Source organism: Mustela lutreola, chromosome 13 (genome assembly GCF_030435805.1).
Source record: "Mustela lutreola isolate mMusLut2 chromosome 13, mMusLut2.pri, whole genome shotgun sequence".
Classification (NCBI taxonomy): domain Eukaryota; kingdom Metazoa; phylum Chordata; class Mammalia; order Carnivora; family Mustelidae; genus Mustela; species Mustela lutreola.
In genome coordinates, this window is record NC_081302.1 from 63519931 (window position 1) to 63539441 (window position 19511).

The 19511-nt window shown below is 39.4% G+C and overlaps 1 protein-coding gene across 2 annotated transcripts; it reads right to left on the bottom strand.

Moving 5' to 3' along the window:
• Window positions 1-324: 324 nt before the first annotated feature.
• CKAP2 (cytoskeleton associated protein 2) lies at window positions 325-18142 on the bottom strand. 2 transcript variants are annotated; one of them, XM_059144320.1, is made up of 9 exons: window positions 17972-18142; window positions 16925-17006; window positions 9427-9502; window positions 8450-9312; window positions 7796-8000; window positions 6338-6508; window positions 5124-5193; window positions 2975-3206; window positions 325-1844 (listed from the first exon to the last, which is right to left on the bottom strand). In XM_059144320.1, the coding sequence occupies exons 1-9, from the start codon at window positions 18039-18041 to the stop codon at window positions 1589-1591; spliced, it is 2025 nt and encodes a 674-aa protein (XP_059000303.1). In that variant the 5' UTR covers window positions 18042-18142; the 3' UTR covers window positions 325-1588. The 2 variants fall into 2 exon arrangements, with proteins under 2 accessions (XP_059000303.1, XP_059000302.1); XM_059144319.1 differs by having other exon boundaries at window positions 9427-9505.
• Window positions 18143-19511: the final 1369 nt, after the last annotated feature.

Genomic DNA, 19511 nt, shown 5'->3' on the forward strand with positions numbered 1-19511 from the left:
CAAGCTACTCTGTATGGCCAAATGAACAACACAGTATACTCACGTTAAAGCCAAGAGTATAAGCCAGCTTGAAGTTTATTTCAAAATGGCATGTTTTGTACCACTCATATGAAGTATGAAAAAAATTAAGATAAAAATTAAGGTAAACCTTTAGATAAATTGATAAGTTTTTCAAAAGGAAATATATCTTGAAGCACATATTTAAGTATTAAAAACCCCAAGTCAAATCCAACTATAATGTATTCTAAAAGCAAGGTTCAAATTTATTCACTATAGTTAAACTGCATTTCATATTTGTTGAAATAAATAAATGTCACTAAAACATTGCTATACTGATATATTTATTTATAAATATTAGGAACACAGTTTATAAAAGAATAAGACTCCTCTTTAGAACATAATAGAACAAAGATAGGTGCTATTATACAAATGGTGAATGAGTGAACACAAGACTGTGATTTTCAAGCACATTTATATCACACGCAGTTTTAAAACTATCGAATCTTTGAAACTAGATTGGTAGAGGATGTATTTAAGTATTAGTCTGGAGACTTATAAAACAATTTAAGGGGTGATATTTAATGTGTGGGGAGAAGAAACTGTTTACTGTATATAACTATCATGGTTCAAGGGACATGACTTAATAGTAAAGTTTTTATTATATTTTATATTAGTTATTTTAGAAATACTACCTAAATTAGAATGATGTTATATATTCCTTTTCTAATTCCATTCTAATGTCTACAACTGTATCAAATGAAATGAGGAAAGCTAAAGTTTTAACATTTTAGAAAGCCAAGTTACAAAAGGAACTAAAGAAACTCAGATTTAAAGTTTCAAATACCTACAGCATTTGGCACATTTTCTTTTTTAATGCAAAGCATTTCCTCTTAGAAATGGGGCATTTAGTGAATTATCTTTTGTGGTGACCTCAGCTACAATAAAAAAGAAACCAACAGTGACCACAGACTCACTAGCATTGATGGGGGAAAGAGCCAAAGCAAGACAGACCACAGCAGTCCAGGTAACAAGAACTGGGTGAAAACGCAAGCTAAGTCTTCCATGTCTTCACTTTTGCAGGGGGTCACACTACATTGCAATTACTGACTTTCCTACTGATCCAGAATTAAGGAAAGGCAAAAAAAAAAAAAAAAGTCAGTATTCTGTTAAAAGCTGGCAAGTATATTATAAATTTTAAGAACATGTGAATTTTAAGAACACGCAAATATAGAAATCTTATCTCGAACACCCTTTCTGCCACAGCATTACCTATATTTAATGACTAACAAGTTAAGACTATTGAAAGTGAACAAGCCAATATTATGATCAAACCTGTCTCTATTCAAGAAACATAGTAAACTACTTGACAAAATCTACCTTTATTAGAAACTCCCTCTGCTGAGATTGACAAGGTAGGATTAGCTTTCTGTTACACTGAAGGCAATTCCTGCTACAAGGTGAACATCAGTAAAAGAGCTTACTGCGACGAATACTTAGGTACTTGGCCAACTCCCAATAGACATACAAAACCACAAGAAGCCAACAAAAGACCCCAGGAACAACAGAAGCCCCGTTGCTGATCATCACTTTATTTCTCTTGTGCTGTTCCAGTCTCTGAGTACATTGGGCAGAGCGCAGCATTAGGACGGCACACAAAAGCATCGGTTTCACCTCCCAACTCTGTTAGCTGCTCCAATGAAGACACACATGGGTAATGGTCTTTTAACATATCTGGAAGTTTAGAAGTCTTCTCGTGAATACGTCGAGAACGTCTAACTGGTGTTAGAAACTTTAGCTCTTTAAATGTAGTATCTGTGTTATCAAACTGTATCTTCTTTTTTACACTAAAAAGACACAAAATTATTCCCAGAGTTAAAAAACATTAACATTTTCACTTTGTTCTTTTATGACATTTATCATCCTAGAGCTTATAAGTTAAAACTATGTGATTGCCTGCCTTATAGAAAAAGAGGTACTGAGAGCTCTTGTAGTTAGGAACTCCTTGTTTTCTTTATTTGTTGACACAGTTTGTACAAAGTAGATTCTTGAATATCTGTACAATTGGCTAGTTGCTCAATTCCATAACCTACTATTAACAATAACATACGGACATTAAATAAAATTATGTCAAAGTTTTCTTTTACAAAATGGCAATACTTTGGGTAAAAGCAAAGCAAATACGCGAATTTTAAGATTTTATTTATTTGAGAGAGAGGGGTGGAGATAGTATCAGAGGTCGTGGGAGAGAGAGCATGAGTGGAAAGGAGAGGGAGAAGCAGGCTCCACGCTGTGCAGGGAGCCCAATGCAGAACTTGATCCCAGGGCCCTGGTAACATGACCCGAGTCAAAGGCAGATGCTTAACCGACTGAGCCAACCAGGTGCCCCCAAATACAGTATTTATTTATTTATTTATTTATTTTTTAAAGATTTTATTTATTAATTTGACAGAGAGAGATCACAGTAGGAGAGAGGAAGGGAAGAGATCACAGAGAGAGGAAGGGAAGCAGGCCCCCTGCTGAGCAGAGAGCCCAATGCGGGACTCGATCCCAGGACCCTGAGATCATGACCTGAGCTGAAGGCAGCGGCTCAACCCACTGAGCCACCCAGGCGCCCCCCAAATACAGTATTTAAAAGGTAAAGTGTCCAGGGGTGCCTGGGTGGCTCAGTCAGTTAAGCATCCAACTCTTGATTTCAGCTCAGGTCATGATATCAGGGTTGTGAGATCGAGCCCTGTGACAGGGCTCCACACTAGGTACGGAGTCTGCTTAAGATTCTCTTCTCTCCTCTACCCCTTCTCCCCAACTTTTATGCGCGCGCTCCCTCTCTCTCGCTCTCGCTGTCTCTCTCTCTCACACACACACACACACACAGACACATTCCATTCTAAGTTGGAAGCTAAAGATTTTTAGATACCATATTTATTATTCTTAAACATAAAAACCAATCACAGCATATTACATTTTGAAAGTTTACCTTTGTAGGTATGGTGTAGTAGACACGTTATATTTGATTAAGCAACTCCCCCTGGTCTCGGTACTGGGGGTTTTAACATCATTGGTTGGATCTTTTTTGTCATCTTCTTCTTTTTCACAATTTCTATTTTTCTTTTCCATTTCTAATCCTCCTGACTCTAGATTAACACCCATATCTTCATTGTCGACTTCTTGAATGTATTCCTTAGTTGCACAAGCCTCAACATTTTCTCCTATGGAAATACATTTATAGATTAAGCTTTTGGTCAAAGTTAAAGAGAAAATCAGAAGACATTAAAGTTATTCATAGTTGGTCAGATTTTCAAAATAGAAGAACCAAACTGCCATCTCCTACCCGTTACTTTTCCTAAGCCAATACTGCTGACGACTATTAACAAATATTCACTATCACCTGTGGGTTGGGATTGTAGATACAGATAGAAGATTGAAATCATCCCTGTCCTTTAAGTTCACATTTCATGGAAGAGACATGATTGAAAATAATGAAAGCGAGAAAAATTCTATAAAGTTGAGGTAAGAACAAAGGGTTATAGGAACCCATAAAATGGAACAACTACCTTTGCTTGAGGGACAGGTAGAGAGCTAGGGAAAGCTTCACAAATGACATTCAGGCTGGGACTTGATAAACGAGTACTTGATAAGACCAAGGAAGATAATCTTGGTTATAAAGCTTAAAAGGAAATGACCTATTAAGACAACATTAACAGGCCAGAGTGCCTAGAATATAGGGTAATATATGTGGGGAGGAGGTGATAATAGGTAGGAAGGGCTGGATTACAATGAACTTTACATGCAGGAAGTTTGGTTAAAAAAAAATTCTTCACTGGAGAAACAGATATAATCAGATTTGACCACTATAAAGGATGGTTTAGAATGGCAAGGAATGAAAAGGAATGATCTGTGATGATAAGAAGACAAATGAGGTTGTCTCTAGGCAAGATGGGAGAGAGGTAGGCATCAGCAAGAAGGCAGGTTTATGAGTTATTTCTAAGTTAGGACTTAATGAATGTATGTGCACATAAGAATGAGTGTGCAGGTATACCGAGGGCATCTCTCATAACATTTCTTTTCTTTTCTTAGATTTCTTTATTTATTTGACAGAGAGAAATCACAAGTAGGCAGAGAGGCAGGCAGAGAGAGGGGGAAGCAGGCTCCCTGCTGAGCAGAGAGCCCAATGTGGGGATCGATCCCAGGACCCTGAGATCATGACTTGAGCTGAAGGCAGAAGCTTAACCCACACTAAGCCACTCAGGCGCCCCATAACATTTCTTGCTTACGCATCTTCAATGACAGAGGAGTTTCTTTTTTTCCTTTTCTTTTTTGGGAGGAACAGAGGATGGTATGAGGAAGCAATGAGGGAAGACAATGAGATCAAAATACAACATGCTTGATGTGAAATACTTGAGACATCTTGAAAAATCCAGCAAGCTGAAAAGATCTCTAGATTTGACTATTGGGCAATTATTAGAGATTTGCACCAAGAGATGTTTCAGTTATAGGATATATCTGAATCTAGAAAATGTTTACATTTCATATACCTGACAGCTACTGAATCTCTTCCCTCTATCTACTAGCCCTAGCAAAGAGAATTCTTGAATGAGCTTCTCCAGAGCATAGAACAGATGATAGAATTAATAGGTAAAATTTTAGAGATCATCTAATCAAACTGCCTCATTTTTAACACAAGGAATTAAGGCCTAGAGAAGTAAGGTAACTTTCAAAAACACTCAATGATAAGTTCGGGTTTTGAACCAAACATCTTTTTTTTTCCCCCCAAGATTTATTTATTTGCTAGAGAGAGAGAGCGCATGCATGAGCAGGGGGGAGGGATGGTGACAGAGGGAGAAGCAGGCTCCCCGCTGAGCAGGGAGTCCAATGTGGGACCTGATCTCAGGAACCCAAGATCATGACCTGAGCCAAAGGCAGCTGTCTAACTAACTGAGCCACCCAGGCACCCTTGAACCAGACATCCTAATTAAAAATTCTTATACTATATAAGGCCCCTGAATCTCAGAGGTATAAGAGGAGACATAAGAGGAGAGAAACATTCTACAAATTTAAAAAGATAAAAGAAAAATAATTCAAATTTATTAAAATCACAATTTACTTGAAGAAAATTAAAAACTTACCATATTTCACTTTCTCTTGACTCTTCATTGTTAGAATATCTGCAATTGCATGTCGCATCTCTTCAATAGGCTTAATTTTTTTAATGAAGAAAATATAATTTTTATATTCTCAGACATTAACTAGGTTATTCAAGCCAAAAATATTTAAAGCAGTAATTATATTTCATACTTTAAAAAGAGGCAAATCATGTGTCTTTCTCAGAATACTTATTTTGACACTTGAATGTTTGTAAATGACTCTCTTTCCAATTTATAGAATAAAAATGAATACAAGGGGTAGAATTATCAGATTAAAATTCTCCCTGCAATTTTTTCTTAAGCCTCTGGTAATTCTTTTAACTATTTGTCTGATATAAACAAAATTAATGGACAAGTAGCAAGCCAACAATATCAAAGAGCTGATAATATTAATTTAAAGTAAATTTAATATAAAGTTTACTCTTTTTCTCCTACATTCAAGTCCATGGTTAAAGAAAGGAATTTTTTAAAACTCTCTCTGTAAATAATCTCCAAAATCCATTTTTAGGAAACTTGGTCAAAAGGAAACACATTTTATAAATATTTGCCCATAAAAACAAAAAACCCAGCCAAACTGAAAAACCTAGAGATACAATTTATTCTAAACTCAGAGCCTTTTGTACCAATAGAGTAGGAAGAGGGGAAAGGTGTGGTATCAAACCACTATGGCGCTAGTATGTCAGAGAAACTAGTTTACTGCCATTTTCTATGCATGGGCAGGACCAAACATATGGCATAAAAATGTGAGAACATGTAAGAGCATTCATTAAGAAATGCTCTTCAAGTGAAAGACTTCTTTCACATAGCCACAGAACCTGCTAACATTTTAAAAGTTAATTTAATTCTATTTGCTTTATATTTGTTAAACAAATTTTAATATTAAAAATTCAATTTCCCAGATTTCTTAACTAGAAAATATGCAAAACGACACATACTAAAATATTTCTTACAGCAAGTTTCATTAAATGTACATTTCAGTGTATATCCGTCTTCGAAGGTCTGATTATCACTAGTTCATGAGCAAGTTTTAGAATGTTGAGAAACAGCTTTTATAACATGCGATCACTGTGGTCTTTAAACATTCATTACTACTACATATGGAACCACAATTTTATCAAGTTATGTTGTGATGTGCTCCAAAATAGCTCTGAATCCTTTACGCTGTATTAGTAAAGATCGGTAAGTTTTAATCTTACCTGAGCTCCTGCCAAAATAGCTTTCTCATAGATTGTGATAATATTTTCAATAGGACTTGTGAGTGGTTCAATACGTACAAGGCATATCCAATATTTAACAAGTTTTTTGGCATCTGGAATATTTTTAATCAGGTCATTCAGTATGACCAATATTTCTTCTTTCGGGCATCCCTAAAACAGCAAGAAGTGAAGTGACATCCTTTAGCCTCTGAACTATGAACAATTAAGTAAGTGTACTATAAGATCTATATCTTGCTATATACACTTGCTATAAGTAAGTGTACTATCAAGATCAATGATAAGAAAAGAAAAGGTGACAGAAAATTATTCATAAGAATATTCAGTATTCTTTTCCTTACTCCAACTTACTCTGAATGGGTAGTAAAAAGCCTATTAGTCATAAGTACAAAGTATGAAAACAATGAAATACTAGTTGAGAAAAATATTAGGCAAAAATAGTTACACACACACAAATGACTAACACTTTACTTTGCCTTGACGATTATCCTTTAATACATTGTGGGATTCCATTTAATATTTGATTTGGAATTTTGCAACTACCAAATGTTTATGTGGGGGGAATAGCTTGCAGGTTTTTAAAAACAGTCTTTGTCAGTTCTTGATATTAAGGTTAAAATGAATCTGTAATCGTTGAAGTAAGTTAAGAGCTATATATAGATGGTAACACAGAGAACTTCCACAGAATCAGTGACAAACCCCAGCTGAGCAAAAATAAGAATATAATCAGGGAAACTCTGGTCCTAATTTTCACTGGTCTTTAAAAATCACAAAAAGCTTACAGACACTCATGAGGCCCAGAGTAAAGTTTGAAATCATACTCTCCATATTCAGTCTTGTTATGGATCTTAGACACCTTGGGTGACCAAATCAAGATTTAAAAAGTAGTCAGGAAATAAAGGATACATTCTGAAGTTATTATACTCTGTAGGATTTTGGTCCAAACAGTGAAACTCTATAATAAGTTTAAGATCATGATGATGTTGGTTTCAATTAATGGAATTTTGTTTGCAAATACTTTAGTTAACTTGAATTTAATCTGTGATAATGACCCACGAATTTAGGTTGCTAGTCTTTGATAAAATATGTAATGAGTAGAAAAAATAATGTGTGAATATGCTGAAGGAATGTAAAAAATAGAAGTATCAGAGTGAATATCCACCCCAGCCCATTCTATATTAACATCTTAGAGGAATACCATATTTATAAATTAAAAAAAAAAATCAAGTAAAAAACCTAGTTATCCCTTTGATACATTTATATATCCTCAATGAAAATGCAGTCCATTAAAGCCTAAAGAGAATCTCACAAATAACACTGAGTCTACGTAACACCACTAACACATTACGTAGTCAAAAGAGTGACAAGGTAATTTAGTAAGAGAACATTTATAAGATAATTTACAAACTATAAAGTACTATACAAATATAAGGACTATACCTCATTAATCAGGTTTAAGCATTCTGAAAATGTCTTGTTTACTTTTTCAGTAAATAATCTTTGTTCATCTTCTTCTACCATGGTTGTCCAAAAGGACCCGACCGAGTTTTCATTCTGCCCTCCAGGCTCAGGCTGGGTAACCACTGCGCTAGGAGGCCTTTTCAGCACTTTTCTTTTGCCAGCTCTCCACTCGCTCAGACGAGCTCTACAGTTAGAAGCAGGATATAAGCGTTACCTGTGCTACTGATGGTAGAATTCTGCCAGACAGAGATGTTAAAAAATAACTCAGGTCTTTAAGCAGTTCCACACCCCAGGCCCACACATTAAGTTCCCAAGTTCAAAGAAAAAGAAATCAATGTTCATTACATGCTCAAACACCCCAAGACTGTGTTTTTAAATGGAGAGGTTATAAGACATTTCCCAACTGTATTAAGTATCTCAGATTACAGCAACCTAATGAAACACACTTAAGCACATTAGCTTAGGTCACCTCTGCTCCACCACTGGATAAATCTGCCTACAACAGAGGATATTACACACACACACACACACACACACACACACACAAATTCTAGTACCTTCTTGGAGATTATAAGCCGCATGCACAAGTGGCACTCTACTGAAAACTAAGCCTATAAAATGAAATCAACTTACTTTCTCTCTTCTGCTGTTTCTTTGGGCTGGGCCGACCTATCAAGAGTTGCTTTTGCTATAGTGTGTCTGCGGGGGTCAATGCTTTTGGATTTCTGTACCAGTTTGGTGTTAGAAGACAAAGCAGGCCTGGCTACAGTTTCAGAGGTCAAGCTTCTTGCCAGTGTCTTCCTTCTCTCTACATCCTGAGCACCGGTTTTGGCACTAGATGAAACCGTGTTTGAGTGCAGTAATTCTTTCTCCCGAGGCCCTTTCCGGATTGTAACGTTGGCAGTGGTTCTCCCAAGGCCCTGTTTCACAGCGTCCTGGGCGCTGTCTCGGTGACTTCTGATAGGAGGCCGCCCCAGCTGTCTGTCCTGAGATGCTGTGCTCCCAAATTTAGTGGTGGTCACTGTGTTCAGGGCTCTATCACTTCTCACCGTCGCACCTCGGGTATCTGCAGGCAGAGGCTCTGGGGCTTTAGGGACAGCGGCTGAAGGTTTCTTCGTTGTTGCAGAACTCTCATCTCTTACTGGCAGGGGCTTTCTAAATGAATTAATCTTAGACTGAACAATTTGGCCACGGTAAGACCCAAGCACAAGCTTCTTGGACGTGTTAGCATCTTGCTTTGGTTTTTCTGTGGATACCTGTTTCTTTTTATTGTTGTTTTTAAGATGAAACACTTGGCTTAATGTCATGTGTTGACTTTGAGGGTCATCTTTAATTGGTACGGACTGTCTCATTTGATTATTATCCTCAAAATTATGTGTGTCAGTTGCTATTGTTGAATTGGTTGATTTATTAGAAGGTCTTAAAGGACTACAATTTTTTCCCGTTGTTGTATGATTTTTGTTCCCAGGAGGTCTACTGACATTTTCTTTACCAGCCTAAAAGAGTGATTTCAGACAAATAAGTCTTTCAGAATTCATTTCTTTAAGAGTTTAGGAAGGAGAAAGGGGGAGGGAAAGGACAATTTAGGAGGGCTATAATCCATATCTTACCATTTTTGTTTCAAATTTCAGAACTTTTGTCTCTTCGTGGACCTGGCCCTCAGAGTTCATCACTTTCTGGTCTCTACTACTTTAAGAAATAAAAAAAGGAAAAAAAAAGTTTAACCATGTATCAAGGAAGTTTTTGCTTTGCGGGGGAGGGATGGAAGAATATTAACAATCATCTGACTTTGTAATTTTAAATTGAGGCCAGAATGGAGCTGAGTTTTATGTGTCCTTATTCTTTATTACAGGGTGGACTTAACAGTATAAAGAAGATAGCTGAGGAATTTAAAGATATTTTCTTAAAAATCTTAACAACTCCCCTACACAGAATATGTGAACACTTGATAATCTCATTCCAAAACATTCTTCCTAGTCACTCAAATAAGTCCTCAAAATCTTTATTAAGCAACATTTTCTTTGGTTAGTTTTAAGTACTTAGTAAAGGACGTACAGTGAAAATTTTTTAAATATAGGCCCTCTTCAAGTAAGTGGTTTGAGGAAAACTGGACAGCGTCAAGGAAAAGAATTAAACTGGACTAATTTCTTACATCATTCACAAAAATAAACTCAAAATGCATTAAAAATCTAAATATAAGACCTGAAACCATAAAACTTCTATAAGGAAATAGAGGCAGTAAACTCCTGGACATCAGCCTTAGTCATAATTTGCTGGGAGTCTCCCCTCAGGCAAAGGAAACAAAAGTAAAAATAACGGGGACTACATCGAGCTAAAAAGCCTTTGCACAAGAAAACCATCAACAAATGAAAAGGTGGGGCACCTGGGTGGCTCAGTCAGTTAAGCCTCCAACTCTTGATTACAGCTCAGGTCATGATTTTGGGATTGTGAGATGGAGCCAGTCCTGCCCCCGCCAGCCCTGCGTTGGGTTCTGTACTAGGTGTGGCGGCTGCGGAAGATTCTCTTTCTCCCCCTGCCCCAACTGGCTCTCTCTCTCTCTCACACACACACACACACACTCTCAAAAAAAAAAAAAAAAAAAAAAAAAAAAAGCAATCTACTAAATGATAGAAGTTATTTATAAGTAACATATCTGATAAGGGGTTAATTTCCAAAATTCATAAAGAACTCTGACAACTCAACATGAAGAAAACCCAATTAAAAAGTGGGCAGAGGACTTATACAGACATTTTTCCAAACACATACAGATGGCCAACAAACTCATGTAAAGATGCTCAACATCACTAATCATCAGGAGAATGTAAATCAAAACCACAATGAGATATAACCTCACACCAGTCAGAATGGCTAGGATTTTTTTTTAATTTTGAGAGAGAGTGCACATGCATGAACATGAAGGGGGTGGGGTAAAGAGAGAGAGAGAGAGAATCTCAAGCAGACTCCTTGCTGAGTGCAGAGCTGGAAGTGGAGCTCAATCTCACAACACTGGGATCATGATCTGAGCTGAAATCAAGAGTCAAATGTTTAACCAACTGAGCCACAAAAGTGCCCTGAGAATGGCTAGTATTAAAGAAACAAAAAAATAACAAGTGTTGGCAAAGATAAATATAGAGAAAAAGGAGCCCCTGTGCACTGAAAATATAAATTGGTGTAGTCAGTGGAAAATAATATAGGGGGTCCTCAAAAAATTGGAAATAAAGGGGCGCCTGGGTGGCTCAGTGGGTTGGGGCCTCTGCCTTCAGCTCAGGTCATGATCCCAGGGTTCTGAGATTGAGCCCCTCATCGGGCTCGCTGCTCAGTGGGGAGCCTGCTTCCTCCTCTCTCTCTGCCTGCCTCTCTGCCTACTTGTGATCTCTGTCAAATAAATAAGTAAAATATTTTTTTAAAAATTGGAAATAGAAATACCAGATGATCCAATACTTTCTCTTCTGGGTATTTACGTGAAGAAAATGAAAACAGTAATTCAAAAGATATATCCACTCCTGTGTTTATTGCAGCATTATTTATAATAGCCAAGATACAGAAGTAACCTAAGTGTCCATTGATAAATTAATGGATAAAGAAGATGTGGTATAGGGGTGCCTGCGTGACTCAGTCAGGTGAGCGGCTGCCTTTGGCTCAGATCATAGATCCCAGAGTCCTGGGATTGAGCCCCACATCAGGCTCCCTGCTTGGCGGGGAGCCTGCTTCTCCCTCTCCCTTTGCCTACCGCTCTGCCTACTTGTACTTTCCATCTCTCTTGTCAAATAAATAAATAAAATCTTAAAAAAAAAAAAAGACAACTGGAGAAAGACAAACACCATATGATTTCATGTGGAATCTTAAAACAAAAACAAAAACAATAGAAACAGACTCAAATACAGAGAACTGATCTTTGCCTGAGAGGAAGGCAGTGAGGGGGTGGGAGAATGAAATAGGTGAAGGGAGTTAAGAAGTACCAACTTCTAGTTATAAAATAAGAAGTAAGTCATGGGGATGAAAAAGTATAGCATAGGGAATACAGTCAATAATATAGTAACTTTGTATGGTGACAGAAAGTAACTACACATGCTTTTGGAAAGTATTTAATGTTTACAATTGTCAAATCATTATGATGTACAGATAAAACTAATATAATATTATAGGTCCCCTATAATTTAAATAAAAAGAATAAAAGAAAAAAAAATAGCCTTCCCAAAAGAAATCTAAAAATTTCCATACACACTCACAGCCCAATCTATATTGAGTTTTATAATATACCTCAATAATATAAATTGTTATATCTGTTCACTCCTTGAACAGATATATACTGGTTTGGACAGGCCATAAGATTCTCTTAACAAGTCATTATAACAATCTGTATTACATTAAGAAAAGAAAAACAGGCTCAATTAGACACGCCATTGAATCTAAGATTCCCAGTTCAAAGATGCTAAAATGTAAAAAAAAAGAAAACAAAGTGTCTATTTTAGAATGAACAAAACTTATCTCTATAATCGACAATCTGGGTTATATTGCTTTTCCCATCTGTTTGCTCAGTCTGCTTGGACAAGGGGGAAGAACTAGGACATAGCTTGTACTAGCCATTTTGTACGATGGCAGAGAAGAGTCAATACGCATCACTGAACAGAGCAATGTCTCCCCAGTTTAAGCCCCTGCATTCACTACCTGAGGCAAATACTCCTCTGACGGTTCACTGGTCTGCAACCAGGTGTGGGGTGGGAGACGGTGCTCAGGGTCAACCTGTCAGGTCCTCCCGATGTGGCACCTTAACTAATCAGACCCCCTGTATTATACCTGGGCGTACAGCATACTATGATGTTACCTCAGAGAAAATCAGAAGCAATCTTAACAAGAATTAGCCCTTCTTTCTCCCAGCGAAGCCTGCCAGCCTATCTGCCTCTGTCCCCAGATATTCTGCCTTCCTTCCTGTCTATGCATGAACTGACACCATGCTGACCCATGGGCAGACTCTCCATTTGTGCTCTCCCACTTGCCCACTCAGGATCTTTGTTCTTTGATTTGCTCTTTCTTCTGCATCATTAACTTTCCCCTCTACTACACATCACTCCCATCAGCATATAAACACAATCTATTTTATCTCATTTTAAAAGCCTTAAACCTAACGTTCCCCCTTTTCAGCTCCTGCCTCATTTCTCTTTGTTTTACACCCAAACTCCTCAAAAGCCTGTATTTATACACACTGTCTCCATGTTGTCACATTCCATTCTCTCCCCAGCCCACGCCTATTAGGAGCGTATCCTCAACACTCCACTGGAGACTCCTCATGTCATCTGCTTCCGTGTTTCTACAACTCATGGGGCAATTCCGTTTTCCCCTTACTGAACCTAAGCAGCACTTGACACAGGCAGACATTCTTCTTTCCTTCGACACTTTCCTCGCTTGGCTATGGATCACCACTTCTTCTACCTTTCCTCCTACCTCAGCTGGTCCACTTCGATTAGGTCTATCTTCTTCCTAACCTCTGAGCTAGGGCTCAAAGCTGCATTTCAGTTTTAAAAATTTCTAGGGGCACCTAAGTGGCTCAGTCAGTTAAGCATCTGCCTTTGGCTCAGGGCATGATCACAGGGTCCTGGGATCAAGCCCCATGTTGGGCTTCCTGCTCAATGCGGAGTGTGCTTCTCCCTCTGCCTCTTGCCCCCTACCCCCCCCCCCACAGTGTGTGCTCTTGCTCTTGCTCACTTTCTCTCTCAAAAAAATAAATAAAATCTTTTTAAAAAATGAATAAATTTTAAATTTTTCTTCTGCTTATTTTAGTTTTATACTTCTCAGGATCTCCTCCTTGTCTGTCTGTGCTAACAGAATTCTAGTACTTAGTCTTGAAATTGCTGACCTTTCAACTGCTAGCTTATAAAATTTCAGGATATGGAGAATCTACTTTATTCACTTATCCAGTATAGGAGAGTTATATGAAAATATGTTCTGTCCCATTCTGTCTTGTTATGATAAAACTGCCCTCACAAGAGTTATCTAAACAAAGGAATCTTAAAATACCCACCCTACAGACTGTAAAATAGAATGATTTAATTTTGAAAAGCTAAAACTCTGATTAGTTGTCTATTTAACAATTTGTTGCTCAAATAACAATATTTAAGATGACATCTGTTTTTTGAAAGGAATAAATATAGTACTTGTGAGATTTCTTGGTAAAGCCAGAAGAATTTCAGAATTTTCTTATCTTCTCACTGTGTATAAAAGTATTATAAATTCCATGGCCCAGCTGAATTCCTTATTCAAATAAGTAGTTGAGAATTATGCTCGTACTTGAATTACTATTCTCTTTATTCGTTCTCTAGTAATCTTATGCTACCTCAAAGTTTTAAATAAATATCATCTACAAACTGATAATTCCCAAGTTTAAATCTTTGGTCTCAATCTCAACCCAGCCTTTCAGACGTAACTATTTGGCATTTCCACTTGGATGTCCTGTTGGTACCTCAAACTGAGCACGGTCAAATCAAAGTTCCTGATTCCCCCATTCCTCCCTCCGTCTTTCCCTTCTAGACATATGATACCACTATCCACTCAGTTATTCAAATAAAAAATCTAGGATCACTTTCTGTTTTAAATGAAGAAATGCAGGATTTGTAAAAGAAAATGTAAAGCACTTAAAGTAAGCTATTAACGTAAAATTAAAAAGAATTTTTAAAATTTGGAAATAATGTCAAACTCAAAGTTGCAAAATTACAAATAGTTCAAAGTATATTCCCATACTTTTTACCCAGATCTGCATGGTGTTAACCTTTTATTCCACTTGCATTATCATTTGCAGTGTTTCTGAACATGTGTAGGTGTGGAGTACATGCAATTTTTTCTTCCTGAACCTTTAAAGTTAAGATATATACATGATTACCTTTAAACCCTAAAAGCTTCCATGTTTATTTCCTAAAAATAGTGACGTTCCTCTTACATAACTACATTAGTTATCAAATTCAACTTGACATACGCCTTAATCTATTATTTATATTCTAGTTGAAAACTGACCTAATAATGTCTTTTCTAACATTTCCCCCTCCACAGTAGGACATAGTATAAGGATCAGGTATTGGATTGAGCGGTCACTCTTAATCTGGAACATTCAGGGTCCTCTTAAAGGGCACTCTTTCTTTCACATCCCATCCATACCTAACCCATCAGCAAGCCCTATCACCTGTACCTCCTAAATATAAGCACCATCTGACCACTCTCAACCACAAGGAAGGGTAGGAAGCATTTGCAAAGACAAAATATAGCAATAACTCTTTGGAGAAACTAAAGAAACTAGGAGTAAGAGTAACTCAAGAACCGGTGCTCTGTGTATAAAGCCACTGAGAGATCGTGAAATAATAGCTACTGCTTGTTGGGCTCTCTCTATATACCAGGCATAGTACAATGCATTCACTATCTCATCTGATCCCCAAGAACCACACATTACTATCTCATTTTAGTATAAATAAATGGACTCAAAGAAGCCAGGTTAACTCCCCTGAGGTTACACAGTTGTAGTGCCAGACTTGGAGTCCAGCCCTTAACACTCTAAAGCCGATGCTCTTAGAATGCCAGAAAGAGTCTAAAGGATGTGACTAACAGCTCTAGAGGGGGCATCTGATCTTCTGCTTTATATACTTTCATGGGGCTTCCTTCCAGCCACAACCATATGCTATTTGTTTTTAAATTTTAACAAAATAACACCAATAAGAACCCAATGGATCTCTAAACATCTAAGGAGAGTAACCTCTCAAAGAATAACCATTCATGCCCCGCCCCCCTCTCTCCCACACACACAGTAAAAACCTTACTAAATTAAGACTGACCTTTGTAGCACTGCATAAATCATAAGTCAATATTTTGATATATACTAGCACTTTGTTTTTAAAATTGATTGTTTCATCTTAGAGTATGAATTAATATACACAAGAAGCAATGCTGTGCTATCCAAGAAGGTAAGGCTACTGAGCACTTGAAATATGGTTAGTCCAAATTGATGTGTGAAAGTGTAAAATACACACCAAGATTTTGAAAACACAGTACCAAAAAAGGATATAAAATGTCTCAATAACTTTTAAGAATTACATGTTGAAATTATAACATGGGGTATATTGGACTAAATGTTATTACAATTCATCTTTTAAAAACAATTTTCAGAGGGCATATGGGTGGCCCAGTCCGTTAAGCTCAGATTATTATCTCAGGGTCCTGGGATTGAGCCCCACCACAGGCTCCAAGCTCAGCAGGAAGTCCGCTTGCCCCTCTCCCTCCACCCATCCCCCTGCTGGTGCTCTCTGTCTCTCCCAGATAAACAAATAATATAGATATTTTTAAATATAAACAATTATATCAAAAACTATTGATATACTCTATGTTCACTAACTATACATAATATGTATATATATAAATAAAAACTTCCCCAAAATGGCAACTAGAATTTTTTTTAAGATTTCATTTAGGGGCGCCTGCGTGGCTCAGTTGTTAGATGTCTGCCCTGGACTCAGGTCATGATCCCAGAGTCCTGGATTAAAGCCCCGCATGGGGCTCCCTGCTCAGCAGGAAGCCTGCTTCTCCCTCTCCCTGCTTGTGTTCCCTCTCTCACTGTGTCTGTCTCTGTCAAATACATAAAACTTAAAAAAAAAAAAAAAAGATTTCATTTATTTATTTGAGAGAGACAGCAAGAAGAGAATACAAGCAGAGGATAGGAAGAAGCAGACTTCCCGCTGAGCAGGCAGCCAGATGCCTGGCTCAACCCCAGGACCCTGGGATCATGACCCTGAGCCCAAGGCAGACACTTAATGACTGAGCCACCCATGTACCCCTAGGGAAAAAAAAAATTAAGATTCATTTATTTAAGAGAGAAAAAGAGCCAACTAGGGAAGGGCCAGGGAGAGGGAGACATGCAGACTCCCCGATGAGAGGGGAGCTGGAAGCGGGGATCAATCCCAGCACCCTAAGATCTGACCTGAGCCAAAATCAAGAGCAGGGTGCTTGAACCCACCGAGGCACCCAGACACGCCGAAAATTTTAAATTACAGTACAACTGTGACTCCCATCACATTTTTATTAAACAGCTCTGATACAATTTTATAGATCTGAAACGAGAAATTTTTACCTCACCTGGGTATGTGATTTTCCTGTTTGTATGCAAAAAAAGTTTTTCTTTTTAATATATGTTCCTTGAGTTTTTGTCTTCTTTGTTCTAAACAACAAAAAAGCAACAAGTCAACATTTGTTACAATAACAGCAAATAAATATTCACTAAATGAACATCTTCAAAAAATGTTCTTCTAGAGATCAGACTTTAAACACAACAGAAAATTTCCCAATTCAGTATTGACTTTGAAAAATAATCCCATTTTTAAGAGGTCGTTACTATAAAAGGTCCCTACAACCACTGCACAAGAATCACATTCTCTTTTGTCTGAAAGTGAAAAATCTGGAGGACATCATTTTCAACTTACGGTTACTGAAAGCCAAGCTTTAAGACACTGAACAGCAGAGTCGAGACACTAGACTCCAAGTTCTAATTTACCAGAACTGGATTGGGTCTGAGTTTCTTTCCTCTGTACTCCCATGTGCAGGACCAAGAACTAACAATATTATTTCTGAAGACCCAGTCCACCCTGGATATAAAGTCGATTGCGTTAAATTTGAAGCATCCGACAATGCAATCCCACCTCTCCCAAAAACTAGCTCCCCACACAGCCCGCGGGAGCGCCCTGCGCAAGCGCATTCGGCCCTCGAGCTGGGCGCGGCCCCGCCCCCCGCAGGTCCCGAGTCCCCAACCCCCGGGGGCTGGCAGGAGTGCCTCGCAGCCTCCCTCGCTAAACGGACTCGTCCACGCCTGGCCCATCTCCGCCACCAGAAGGTCACGCCCGGCCAGTAACCACCGCACGTGAGGCGCTCGGCCCCGCACACTAACACAGGACAGGGCACCGCTCTGGTTGTCCATTTCGCTCCTGCTGAGAATGAGGCTGTGAGAGGCCGAGCGATCTGCCCAGGCTTCTCACACAACGGGTAGGGGCTGAAGCTGGTCGGCGGACTCGAGGTCCTGGCCGCTATATCCGAGCGACCCCCTCCCCCACGGTCACCCCCCCTACCCCCGTCCCCTCGGGCAAACGAGGCACCTGGGGGTCGCACCGCTCCAGCCACCGCGACCCTCACCTCTGAACGCGGGCTGAGCCCTCTGGCTCGGGGGCAGCTGCAGGTCCTGAGGCACGGCTGGGGTGCTCATGGCCGCTACCGAAGGGGGCCGCGTCTCACCTCTGACAGTCCCGGACTGCGCAAGCCAAGGCCGAGGCACACAGAGCACGCCGCCCGCCCCGCGGTAGAAGGCGCGGCGTGAATTGAATGAGCCAATGGGCGCCGAGAGGCGGAGCCTGGGCGGCGGGGGCGGGCCGTGCGTCTGCCAGTTTCGGTTAGGGCCGCCCAGCGGAGTGCCCTGGCTGGCGGGACTGGTCAGCTGTTTCCGCGTTGAGCTTGCGACCTTGGGGGTACTGGACCTGCCAAGTCCCTGCTGTGAGGCAGATAGGACTCGTCTGAACGCTCACGGGGCGTGGGGGAAGGCAGACTGGAGAAGTGTTTGGCAGCGCACATTAACCGCGTGTTCGTTGAGGAGGCTGTGAGCACAGACTGCTGTACCCAGAGCAGGTGTATTTCCCTTTCCCCAACTTGACTTCGTGGCCATATGACAGCTAGGAAGAGGGTCTGTGGGACTGCTGACAACACTGACTCCTCCTTTGGCGGAGCATCCTGTTTATGCCCACGCAATGACTTCCCTCCGATTCGTGTTCCAGGCCCCTGGAGGTTAATGTAGGCCTGGACCAGAATGCGAGGTTTGTTCTGAACGTCCCTGGAGTGGGGCACTTTTAAGTAAACCAGTATGGATGACAGAGCAACAAAACGTGTCACTTTAGGTTACTTGTTTGAGCCTGGTTTTGAGCATGGAGGCAGAACCAGAAGGATACAACTTCTGTACCTCCTGCACAGGTCTGAGAGCCTCCAGAGCTGGCTCCCAACGGTCAGTTCTTCCTGTCTTTCTGTGCTATTTTCCTAAAGGCACGTATGGTAGCATCTTGCTAATGAGGAAGTTAGTTTGGGATGTTCTGTTGTTTTTTTCTTGATGAAATGTGAAGTATAACGTTGTGTGACTTTGCCTGCACTCAAAGCCAGGTCTGGTAGAACCAAGAGCCAAACAGCACCAATCACCATACCTAAACCAAACCAAATACTGCTGCTTGCACATTACTGTTAATATTGTCTATTATCTACCAAAGTTTCATCAGATAGGCTGGGTAACCACGGATTCCCATTAAGTGACAGAGAACAAAATAGAATGTATAAAAAGAAGTGACTCAAGAATCTCTAAACCATTATGCTAAGGAAAGCCAGCCACCAAAGGTCACACATATGGTATGATTCCATATGAAACATCCATAATCGATAAATCCACAGTGAAATGACACAGATTGGTGGTTGCCAGAGGCTACAGGTAGGTGCAAATGGGAAGAGAGCACCGAGCTGTTCACTTTAAAAGAATTATTTTATGTTATGTAAATTTCAGTATTTTTGTAAATGGGCATCGTTAAAAATAGTGACTCAAAGAAAACATGGAGAGCTCAATAGGCTGAGATGGTGGGTAGAAAATCCTACAAAACTGCTAGGTTTTCCAACATGGCAATTCCCTTTCCATCTCCAGACTCAC